The sequence below is a fragment of the Belonocnema kinseyi genome, chromosome 1 (assembly GCF_010883055.1).
Source record: "Belonocnema kinseyi isolate 2016_QV_RU_SX_M_011 chromosome 1, B_treatae_v1, whole genome shotgun sequence".
NCBI lineage: Eukaryota > Metazoa > Arthropoda > Insecta > Hymenoptera > Cynipidae > Belonocnema > Belonocnema kinseyi.
The window spans coordinates 176,684,441-176,696,953 of NC_046657.1; the positions used below are offsets into that span (position 1 = coordinate 176,684,441).

General features: G+C 36.5%; 1 protein-coding gene across 7 annotated transcripts in view; it reads left to right on the forward strand.

Annotated features, from left to right (window-relative positions):
• The window catches only part of LOC117169747 (ARF GTPase-activating protein GIT1), a 217,037-nt gene that overhangs the window by 42,844 nt on the left and 161,680 nt on the right, over positions 1–12,513 (forward strand). For 5 of the 7 annotated variants that reach the window (XM_033356589.1, XM_033356267.1, XM_033356309.1 and 2 more), the window contains 4 exons: positions 7,154–7,198; positions 8,715–8,848; positions 12,041–12,153; positions 12,234–12,420. In XM_033356589.1, the coding sequence (XP_033212480.1) occupies positions 7,154–7,198; positions 8,715–8,848; positions 12,041–12,153; positions 12,234–12,420 (479 nt within the window). The remainder of the gene's footprint in view (positions 1–7,153; positions 7,199–8,714; positions 8,849–12,040; positions 12,154–12,233; positions 12,421–12,513) is intronic. The other 2 variants (XM_033356417.1, XM_033356538.1) reach the window with 1 other exon arrangement.

The window sequence follows — 12,513 nt, forward strand, 5'->3', positions numbered from 1 at the left end:
AATAAATAGGCAGTCGCTGACAATTGTCCAGGGGTAGTCCCGAAGGAATTAACCCCCAAGCGGAAGTGTGAAAACCGTGCCAAAAGCTGAACGGCACCTGGGTGAGGTGTCAAGAACAGTGACTCTGTGTGTATAATGCAACGAGAGCTTTGGCCGATGCGAACCTTAAAACAAAACCAACGGTTGATCATACGACCAAAAGACGAATGCATCTACTTGCCATAAAGATAGGCTGGCCCAGACAGTACGCGTCCCGCATTCAGTTTGTGATTGACTACATCACATCTGGCAGCTATTTTACCGCCAAGGTTTGAAAGTTCGCTCACGAACTCCGGACCCGTTATCCACACTCAACAAGTCAAAGCTGCTGACCATCAGGCAGCATATTGTTGAGAGAATACGGATACTATCTGACGCTAAGAGAAGTCTAGAGCGAAGTGAGAGGTGGGTCAGAGAAAATCAACAGTTTCTCTCTGACTCATCTCGACTCTTCCAAGACCCTCCAGTTACTGTCGAACAACCACCCAAACCAGAGGAGGTCGAAGTATTTTGGAGAGAAGTTTACGAAGTGCAGCACAGCCTGGACGAAGAATCAGAAAATATAAATAGCTTCAAGGAGTTATGTGATGTCCTCATAACACCTGATAAAGAATGCCCACCCATCACTATCGAGGAGGTGAAAAAAGTATTACGAGGGATGAAGAACTATTCCGCACCTGGACCAGATTTTATCCAAACCTTCTGGTGGAAGAAGTTTTCTTCAACCCATCAGCATTTGGCCCGTATTATCACCTCATATTTAAAGTCGGAAGAGCCGATTCCGGAATGGTTGGTGGAAGGGCGCAAAATACTCCTGCCGAAAATAGGCAACTTAGCTGACCCGCAGAATTGATTATCGGAAAGCCTTCGATTCGACCTCCCATAGACTTATCATCTGTCTTTTGGAAATCTTAAAGGTTCATCCGCAAATAATTAGGTGCATAGAGACATTGATGCAGCTTTGAAAAACCAGATTTACCATCTCATCTCGAAAAAATCGTGTGACAACTAACAAGGTCACCTTTCAGAGAGGTGTCTTTCTGGACGACACCATGAGCTCACTTCTTTTTTGCCTTACATTATTGCCACTATCTCTAGCACTTCGTCATCCCGGCGGGTACTTGTGCGCCAAACCTGCAGATCGAAAGTACAAGGTCACTCATGTATTTTACATTTACGATCTTAAGATCTACGTTAAAAACAAAGATCAGCTACATCTAGCTATAGGGATTGTCGAATGGTATACTAAGGAAATTGGAATGGAATTTGGGTTAGACAAATGCGGCAAGGTTTATTTGAAGCGAGGAAAACTTAATGGCATCCCTGAAGATCCTGAGCTCGTTGATAGAAGCGCTATACGACACCTTTGCGCTGGAGAGACTTATACATACCTGGGCGTGCCACAGATCCCCATTCAGGATGTGACATCTATACAGGATATTCTCCGAAGCAGCTACAAACGTCTCATCCGGCAGATTTGGTCTTCCGAACTGTCGGCGAGGAACAAAGTATCTGCAACGAACATGGTCGCCGTCCCGGTAGTACTCTATTCATTTGGAGTAGTTCCATTGACGAAGAACGAGCTCAGATCCCTTGATATCGGGACAAGAAAGGTTATGCACATGAACAAAAACATGCATCTTAAGTGTTCCTTTCCGCGACTGTACATCTCGCGCCGTCAAGGTGGTCGCGGAATATTGAGTCTTGAATGTGTTCAAAACAGGATTATTCTGGGTACAGCACATAGAGTTTCAAATGGAAGAGACCCTCTTCTTAAAATGGTCAGGAATCACGAAGAAGTGGGCAAAGGAGCGTTTCTGTACAAAGAAGCGGAGGAGGCTGCTGAAACACTCGGACTTAACTTCAGTATTAGGGGTGACCAAAATGCATCAAATCTTATCTATCTCGAGTACTTACTCCTGAAAGCTCGGATTAAGAAAGCACAAGAGAAAAACTTTCGTGAACTGCTCCTCGATAAGAGGATGCACGGTATCTAAAAATGTGAAGGATCAGTGAATGTCTTGTGAGCTAACGTTTGCTTTCTTAAATCGCTTGGATTGAAGTCTGGTACGGAGGGTTTCGTTTTTGCATGCCAAGACGGTGTCATTTCCACCTTAACATACCGTCGCCACATTTTGAGCCAAGACATTCCGGATGATAACTGCTGGGCGTGCCATGCACACCCCGAGCATTTAGCTCACATACTATCTAGTTGTCCAACTCACGCGGGACCGACCTACATTCAAAGGTACAATGCAGCACTAAGAGTGCTTTATTACCATCTCTGTCACTCTTACGGCATTAACCTTAATATCGCTCCTCTAAGTGCTCCTAGGGAAATCAAGTCAATTGTCGAGAATGGGAAGTGCCGCATATACTGGAACTTTATATTCTCGACAATAGTTTCTATTGCTCACTCGAGGCTTGACATGGTTCTTCTTGACTTCGAGAAGCGAACCATGTGCGTTATCGAATTTTCGGCACCAGCTGACAAAAACATCATAGCCAAGGAGAATGAAAAGAAAGAGAGGTATCGAGACCTTATAAGGGAGTTGCAACGATTGTATCCGGAATATTCTGTTAAACTAATCGTCCTTATCATCGGCGCTCTTGGAGTGGCCAAGCTTTCACTTGCGAATGGCCTAAAAAGCATCCCTGCGTGTCAACAATATGCTAAAACACTTGCGGGAAAAATGCAGAAGGCGGTAGTCCTTGGGTCACTCCGTGTTCTTAGGGTGCACGAGGCTTTTGCTGGATCGTCGTATTGATTCCGTTACAGACTGTAACCACCTATCTCACGGTCGTGAGACGTGATTGTGGCTGAAATTTTACCGCGATTTCGCTGGGAGCGGGTGAAATTCGTAAAAGCCTGTTTTTCAGATTAAGGTGGTCTCAAAATGTGGACATTTGACAAAATCTGGGTGGGGGGGGGGGGGCAATTTTTACACTAATCTAATACCTTCTCTGATAAAAATGTAAAAATTAATTAATTTCTCATGAATAATGTTTTGATAATTTTTTTAATCATAAAAAATAGCATTCAAACAGAAAGAGTAAGTTTTTTGAAATCCCAGACACGAGGCGAAAAAGAAATTAAAATACGAAAGTTGTGATGAGAATGCGCTTACGCAGCGGGCGCATTTTTTTGTACTTTTTGGATTTTTATTCAAAATGGCTGGCTAAAGAACTTGATCTTCATTTTAAGATACTAAAAGATTTGACCAGATCCCAATCCAATCTGTCAATTCTTTCAAAAGATGTCGTGCTAACAAAAAAAACCACCCACGAACAGATGGACAGAATCTAATACCTTCTCTGATCAGAATGTGAAAATGCAAATGTACGGGTTCAGGGATCGAACCGCGAACCTCTAACATGAAGACCGAGCGCCTAACCGCTTGAGCCCCCGAGACTCCCATCTATTATTATACATATTCTTATTATGATAGATACTATTTCTAAATAATATTTAGCTGCATAAAATAATATCGCCGAGGTGCATGCAAAGGAAAATAAAGAGGTGATTTTTCGCAGAGAATTTATATGCAAACCTATCAATCATAATAAACATTTACCGATAAAAATGATATTTTCTGTAAGTTCAATGCGTGTACTTCAATGGTAAGATTTTCATGTGTACGGTTTTAACATGTAGACTTTAATGTGCACATTTGAATGTGTAGACTTTTTAGGTAACGAAGTGCATAATTAAATTGAATTAATATGTAGTGTTATTATGTGTGAGCTTTAGTTTGTAGACTTGAATGTATAGACTTTCACGTGGTGAAATGAGCACACTTCACAATGTGTCGATCTGATATGTGTAGGATCGATATTCGGCGATATTGTCGATTTTTTAAGGCCCCCTGAGACAGAAGAAAAGTTCTTATATGGGTGTATGTCTGTCTGTCGTCGACATTGTTGTCGTCGTTTTCGTTATCGGCTGTATACCCAAAAAATTTCGAAAGACTAATCGGATTGGATTGTGATTTGGCACAGAGTTTGAGGGACCAAAACGAAAGATCCACTTCCTTAACCAGACATTTTTAATAAAAATTCGAAAAGTTAGAGCTTATTCCAAATTTTTGAGAGCATTTTTCATGATTTGTAAATTCTTTCGACAGCTATTCATAGTATACAAAAATTCGAACATTGTGTCCCCATTACTTTTTTGAGAAGATAAAAATGACCAAAGTTATAGCATTTTCAAAAAACAAACGAGGATGAACATTTGAAGCCAAGCAAAGTGTGATATGGGAAAAAAGCAACAAAAAAAACTTTACTTTTTAAAGGCCCTCCAAGCTTATCTTAATAACTTTTTGAATTTTGTTAAGAAAAATCGAAAATTCAAATTTTTATTACAAAGAACTAATGAAAAAGCAATAACTCCATTTTGCGGTAAAAAAGCAAAAGCGTTTCTCTCCAATAACGGTAAAATACGGTTTGTCTTATTTGCTTCCAAAAACCAACATTTTTAATAGGCGAATAGATCTGTTCATTTAAGCGTGGAAGCAAACGTGACGTTACGTACACCTTCAAGTGTTTCAAGCAGTTTTTGCATCCATTTCTTAAGTGGGAAAAAGATTTCCCATATCTTTGTCTTTTTCCCTGTTGTGAAACATAGTCAAAACATTTAAATATCGTCTGACATGTGCTCTAGCACTTTTCTTATAGAAAAAGATATGTGATTCTGTGACTTGAAGTTCCACAGCCTGCAGGAATTGTAATGGATACGGTCTGTATATTTTTCGAATGTAAAAGCTTTCTTTATAACCATATAAAAAAAGGACACAAGAAAACTGAGTATTCTGTTTCATTGATATATTTTCTTTCATTTTTCCTGAAATATCATACTTTTAAACTGGTACCTGAGGGATAAGGTTTAATTTATATATAATGTTGCCCTTTCTTGTTTACACGCTGCATAATGAGATATACGACTTCGTAAGAAATGTGACATTTGTAAATTAAAATTTGGAAACCATTTTTTTCTAAATCAAATAATTTTTAAACACAATTAAAAAGAAAAAAATTTGAAATTTGAAATGCTGAAAAACTTGGCGGGATTGAATGTATTAATAAGAGAAGAGAATCTCCAGTAAACTTTAGCTGTATATTTGTAGCACAAAAATATCGTTGATCTCGCTAAGTTTCTAGAGTACAAGTTTTTAAGCTTTTTTTAATTTCTTTGTAAATTATTTAATTAAAAAAAATATAATTTCAAAAATTTAAGTTCGTCGAAATCATCAGACATTTCAGCCAGCCAATGAAATTGTTTCTCTAGATTACTAGGGGAATATCATTAGCTGAAATATCTAGTGATTTGACGTATTACGTAAAATGCACCGCCATTCCGTAATCATAGGACACCACCTTGAACCTTGCGTGCTTGAAAATTATAGAGACCACTTGATTCTGAAAAAAAGTCTTCATGTGATCGTGTGTGTCATTGTTGATTCTCGACACTTTTCTGCATCTTTGTGCATAAGCATACTTAGCCTATTTTTGCAAGTTCCTCTTTTTAATTCTATGCCTTTCCTAAATTTCCTTTCGTGTAACCTCGTCAATTCATGTCTATCTATTTTTCATCTCGTTGCCAATGTAAATCTTCTTTTATCTTTCCTAATCACTTATTATTTTCCGGTCCAGAACATTTATATTTTCTCTATTCATGCCTATCTGTTTCTGTGTTTTTGTGAATATAATCCTTCACTTATTTTTCTGAATCGTTTCTTTTTCATTCCAGTAATTTATACTTGTTTATTCACGTGAATATTTATCTACGTCTTTGTTAAGATAATTATACGTCCTTTCTTTCAATTCCAGCTCATGCCATTCGGACTATCAACCGCCTGTTTAAGTATATCTTTTTCTATCCTTTTTCTCTTTCCAACCTCTCTTTTCTATCGCTTGGATTGTCTTAGCAGTATCCAGCTTTCTCTTTTCAGTTCCGCTTAGACTTCCGTGCCGGGCACTTGTGACATCTTTCGGAGACTACGTTAGATGTTCAAAATTATTTAACGTGATATTGATTCTCGGCTCTAGTTCTGACCCGTGAATTCTCAAGTCATAATGCTTACTGTTACTCATTGTTGTCACAAAATAAGTGATTTTTGAACAGTCTTGCACGTTATGCCTTTTTCGGATTATAGTGAAGTGAAAGTAGTAGAATCTCGACTAGCGCTTTTAAAATATCGGTTGTTCTTTACATTTGTCATTTTAGCATCTTTATTTCATTTAATTTAAATTGACATTGCGTTTCTCCTTCGTTGCTGAACACCAGTCGCAATTAATTTGTTAACATGCAGTAAAATATGTTGTAATATATTTTAAGCATATTTTAGTATAATCAAGTAACAAATCATGAAAACAAAATTTGTACTTTCCGCACTAGAAGCAGATTATTCCGTAGACTAGAAAACGATATTTATTTTGTAGAAGTTTATTTGACCGGTAAGGTATGGCGTCACACTAACATACCTAATAGACCTCTATCATTAAAATGGTGTACTCCAATATGGCGGATATACTGGTTCACAGGCATGACCTCAAATCTATGGTAATAAACTTTATTCTTTCAATATCGCTGTAAAACTAAGTTCTTACTAAAACTGAGGTTAGAAGCTCACAATTCTCGGCTTCTTCTGTGCTTGGAGAAACTAACAAGGAATCAAACTTAATTTATAACTATAATAATAATAATAAAAACTATTTATTATTATAATATATTTTAATTATTATATAATTGTTTGTAAGTGAGCAATAACTGTAAATACCAAGTAGTACTCTTTTTTACTAGAAGTTTGTATGGGGGGGGGGGAGTACTTAAATCATTTTTTTTGTGAAATCGAACTTTGTAATTTTCACGTTAATCGAGGTTACAATTCAAAAAAATTTTACAATGCAAAAGTTATAATATTAAACGTATTTTCACAGTTCTTTCTATACCTTCACCCCCCCCCCCCCCCCTTTTCTCAAATAGCGTAATCGGAAACAGTTTTAAACGTCAATTATTATTGCTAGAATTGCTAGTACTTTTGGAATAAAATAATGCTATTGAATTGTCTGCTTATTGCTACTGATCGATACAGTCTTATTAAAGAATATTTTTCAGGGATAAACCTACTCGCATTCTTCAGAAAAGTTTCAGAAATATTTGGTAAATATGTACTATATTAATTAATTGATTAATTTATTATGCTAAACACTGTAAGTTGCTTTGAACGTAAGAGAAAAAACTACCTTATTGGCAAAATGGACGATATTATATATATTTTCGAAAAATTATTATATGTTGCTATTATTTATTTTTTTCGTAGTATTATATTATATTATTATATTATATATTACTCTAAGCGACGAAAAATCAGTACTTTAAGATTTTATGCAATTTGAAACTAAGCGGTTTACTGTAGCCCGGCCTATAGTGTTAGTTGGCGAGAACTTTTGAAAGAACATTTTTTGAAAAATTCGCTTTGGTCCTACGAATAAAAAAATGTGCTTCATATATTACATTAAACAATGTATCCTTGTCAAAGTATTTTTGAGGCGGCGAAATCCCGAGTCGATTTAATCCCCTTACGACGAACAACTCAGAAAATCTTTAGCAGTTCCTAAGGTATGACTAGAAATGTCCAAGCGTGTCTGTGTCGAGTAGTTTTACTCGTTGATCGCCGTTGTCGGACGACCTCGCTGCACAAACTTTCTGAAACTTGATGCAGGTACACTTCGACATTTTTAGGCGCATCTCGGAAATCCGTAAAAATTTAAAAGTTTTATTGGCTTAAATTATTGATAAGATTTAAAAGATTGCGTCCTGTAAATTTCAGATTTTTGTACAAAATTCCTAGGAAAAAAGAAATTGACAGAAAATTTACTTATTTTTCATTATTATTACTGTTTAAAACATTGGCATAGATAATATAAATTCAACATTTGTACTCTTTCGTGTTTGTCTTTCAAAGTTCGTTTTCCGCCTCATCGTTGAGTTTATTAAATTCTACATTTGAGGATAATCGATAAGTAAGATCCAAATCGTATGGATCTGTGCAGGGTGTCCCAGGCTCAGGTGTCCGGACGTACATGGCTGTATAAAAATTGAAAAAATAAATCGAAAATTCTTTTTCCAAAAATCATTCAAGGTTTTACTTTTTGATTTATAAAGTATTCAAGTTCAGCCAATCAGGAGCGTGGTATAAACAGTTATGCGTGCGTGAGCAGGAGTCCTTGGTAATGTAATCACCGCTGTTCTCCCGTCAGTAACCCCATCTCGGCGCTGGCCACAATAACACTGTGCTGAATACCCGCTCGCGTGCGCAAGTCTATTTATACCACGCTCGGTCTAGCCTAAATATTTCATAACTCAGAATCTAAAAGTTTAACTGATTTTTGAAAAAGGAATTAAAAATTTTTATACAACTATAAAAGTCCGGAACTTAAGATTGGGGAACCCTGTTTAACTACACTGGTATGGAATTCAGTCTGTCATTTATTAACTAGTCTTAAAAATAAGCCTTTGTAAGTGATGATTTATTTATGTTTAGATATCACGCGTTAAAAATTGTCAATTTCAAAGGGTTTTTGTCAAATTTCTTAGATTTTTATAAAAATAATCAAGTTTATACATTTTTGTAATGAAAAAAAATGCATTAATCCAATTTTTCTACACTTTTCAGAGCCAAGCTGGGCTTCTCTGAATAGAGCAATCTTATTATGTGACGAATGCTGCAGCATTCATCGCAGTTTGGGGCGTCATATTTCCCACATAAAATTTCTTCATAAAGGACCTTGGAGTACGTCCTTGCTAAAAGTTAGTATTTCTCTTAATATTGTTGAAAATGTCCTTTTTCCATTTCAGTGGAAAAAATGCGGTAAAATGAGATGACTTTGGGACAAAGCGGAACTTTTGTTTTTCAGGTTTTACTGGAAAAGAAAAAAATTTTACTGAATGCAATTTTTGTTATTTAATTCTTAGTAAATTATTGTACACGGTTGGTTAAGAATTAATAAAAAATACTTTATACGCTTCTAATGTGATGACGCAGTACGAGAAGGATCGGGTGAATTCCATGGGTTGATTGGCTTATGAGGAAGATGATAGAGAGGGTTCAAGACACTAAGTTGGAGGGCAGGGTTGGCTTGATGACGTGTCGTGAGAGAACTGTATGTATGTTTGCGTGAAGAAGAGAAGGAAACGCGAAAGGCGACTCGTAAGATGACGCCTTGAATTCGAACGCCTGGGTGTCTCAAGGTGAACGATCCAGCCAAAGATGGTAGGTATGCCTCCCGTCTTAACAGAATGAATTTAGTAGGATGCTAGCCGACCCGTAATGGAGGAACTGAAAGGATTTAAGTTAAGACATAGCTGATAAGATTTGTATTTTATTATTAAAATATTAAGATACTGCTGCTTCTTACGATGCAACGTAGTTTTGTACTTAAACGACGAAACGGCTCTTAGATCAATTGAGATAACGTCACAGAGCGGAGAAACGCGTTGATTTAAGGAAACTTCTAGCATTTCTTATGTGGGCATATACACCTTAATGGTGGCTTCTCGTTCAATATACTCTCGAACATAGTGATATCGCATATGAATATGCTTTGTTCTGTGTCGAGATCCTGCTGCCTTCGTTAAATCAATGCTACCATTGTTGTCACAACGAATAATGGTTGGTGTCGATGTAGATTCAGTATCAAGCTCTTCGACTAACTTTCTCAACCACATAGCTTCTTGGCAACTGGCTGAAAAACCCATTTACTCGGGATCTGTCGTTGATAGACCCACTGTCTTTCATGTTTAGCTTTGCTAAGAAATAGGGCATCCTTGAACTTTGAAGACGGTTACTTTCACTGATCGGCGACCCATACCTTTCACGAATCTGAATGTGCGTTTATCTGCAGACCAATGTGCTTTTCCAGGAATCTGGCTGAACCTGCTGACTAATTTATCTGCGTAGGTAATATCCGGCCTTGGTCTCACATATTGAATTTCCTGAACACCAATTGCACATAAACTTTTGTATCCTTGCTTGCAACTATAATAGATGCAAGGGTCTGATTCGGGTCTAGTAAAGCCGTTGTTCTTCAGAGTTTTTCAAGCTTCATATTCCAATATTTCCTGTCTGCTTCAGTCCGTACATGGCTGTTGCTTTCTTTGCAAAATTTCTTTGGCGTGTACACGTAAATCTTTTCGTCTAGATCTCCGTTTAGGTATGCTGTAGTTCCATTAGTTTTATCGATAATTAGATCAAATTTCATAGCTAGAGCTAGAACGTACTTGATCGAAGAATATCCAATCACATGTGAGTAAGTCTAGTTATAATTAGTGCTTTCGATCTGAGAGCAACCACTGACCACCAAACGAGCTTTGTGTGGTGTTGAACTTGAATTTTTTCTCATGCTTTTACTGAATTTTCTCCATTATTCGCTATTTTTATAGTTGTATTAACATTTTTGTTGACATCCGGCAACCAATTTTCGTGACAAGTGAGATACGTGGAAGAACTACTATCTACGTACCAATTTTTGTCCGTACTTTGCTCAGACGACAGAAGTGGAAAAAATGCCTTTTTCTATTCCTTTATGCTGTCATGAAGTTGTAGGTTTCTGGGAATCTTAGAATGTGGCTTCTGATTTACCCACACTTTTTTTCTGTATCTGCGTTTTAAATGTGGACAAAATTAAGTGGGACTGCGGTTAAAATGAGTTTTGACCTAGCTCGTGTTAGCTTCTTTGTATCCGCGATTTCGACAGTTTGAAATTCGACACAATCCCATAAATTTTCATGTTCAAGGGAAGCCCTTGTCGCAAACTTCCACGTTGCATAGTCTTTTCTATCTTTTAACTTCTCTGAGTGAGTCCGTGAAGCGATACCTGGGTTCCCATGCTCGAAGAAGCACTTTCCTGGAGTATTTTTTAAAGGATAGGTTTTTATACTCCACGGGTAATTTTCGCATATTTGTCTATGCTGCTAAAATACCAGACGTTTTTTTTTATCGCCACTGAATATACAAGAGTTTTTTCGCCAAAGAGAATTTTGCACTAAACGTCTGGGTTCATAAATTGATAGAACTAGATTCTTAAATGAACAATAAGCATAACCAAGTTATCTTGTGAAGTTCAAACAATAAACGGTCATTTTTATTTTAGACTCTACGTGACTTACATATATACTACGTGAATGTAGTTAAGGTGCAGTAAAAAATATAATTTTTGTTTATCATCTCAACAATAAGTAAGTTTTGAATAAAGCGTAGCTTGACATAAGGAAGAAAGTTGAATACTTATGTTGGAGAACAACAAAGTTTTGAAGAGATTACAGAAAGATTTAGAAACAATTGCACCTGACTCCGCCTGTAGGGCGGGTACATGATTTTTGGTAAATAAGTAAAAAACAATTAAACCTTGTGAATAGCACTCCGATTTAATTGATACATTAGTAAGTAGATTTGATAAGAATCAAATCAATCCTTTCTTCGAACGATGTTTTTGGACATTATCGTAAGGATTTCCGTCAATTAAGATGTAGTTTTTTATTTAAAATAGCCTCTACAATTTTTATGAGGCTTTTCTATTATGTTTTTCTTTATATTATAATTTAATTTGGTGTCACACATCATTATTATTTTTAAAAAATTCATATGAACTATTGACAGATGTTTGACTACAAAATTAATATTCTTGGTTTTACAAGATAAAAAGCACAGATTCTTTGAAAAAGACACGCAGTGGTAGCCGAAACGTCAGAAAGACATAATTTTAGTAAACGAACTTTCCAATCATTTCGTTTTATTCTTTTAATTAATGAAGGCCGTAAGACTTACAAAAAAAATCTTACTCTTAATTTATACGTCCTATTTTTTATACATACATGAAGACTTTATTTTCTCTTTGTCCTGCGGTCAACCCTCATGTCCGTACACCTCGCCGGAATGATTAGCATGATAGTCAGCGGCACCAACTCCAAAAGTTTGTATTAAGAAATTGTTTCATCCTGCAGATGGTGCGAACATTACATGACAGTGGAGCAAACAATATTTGGGAACATTCTCTGTTAGATCCAAATAATTCAAAAACCAGTAGAAGAAAGCCGCAATCTAAGGATCTATTGCAGTCTGTATTTATATAGTGGAATAATACTTACAAACGTGTTATGCATGTCATAAAAAATCAAATGATAATATTTTTTGCAGTCCCGTAAAGGAAGATTTTATCCGTGCCAAACATCAACAGCTTTCGTTTATTTTGCGTCCGAGTAAAGAAGAATTTTGCACAGAAGAAGAAATCAGTAGACAATTGCATAGTAGTGTACGCACTAGCAATTTAGAAACGTCCCTTCGGCTCCTGGCCCAGGGTGCCAATCCAAATTATTTTTACAAGGTACGATTTATGTATAGTATCAAGTATATATTATTTATTGTCTATGTACTCGTTTTGGTGCAAACCGATATTACAATGTAAGATTGACGTTTA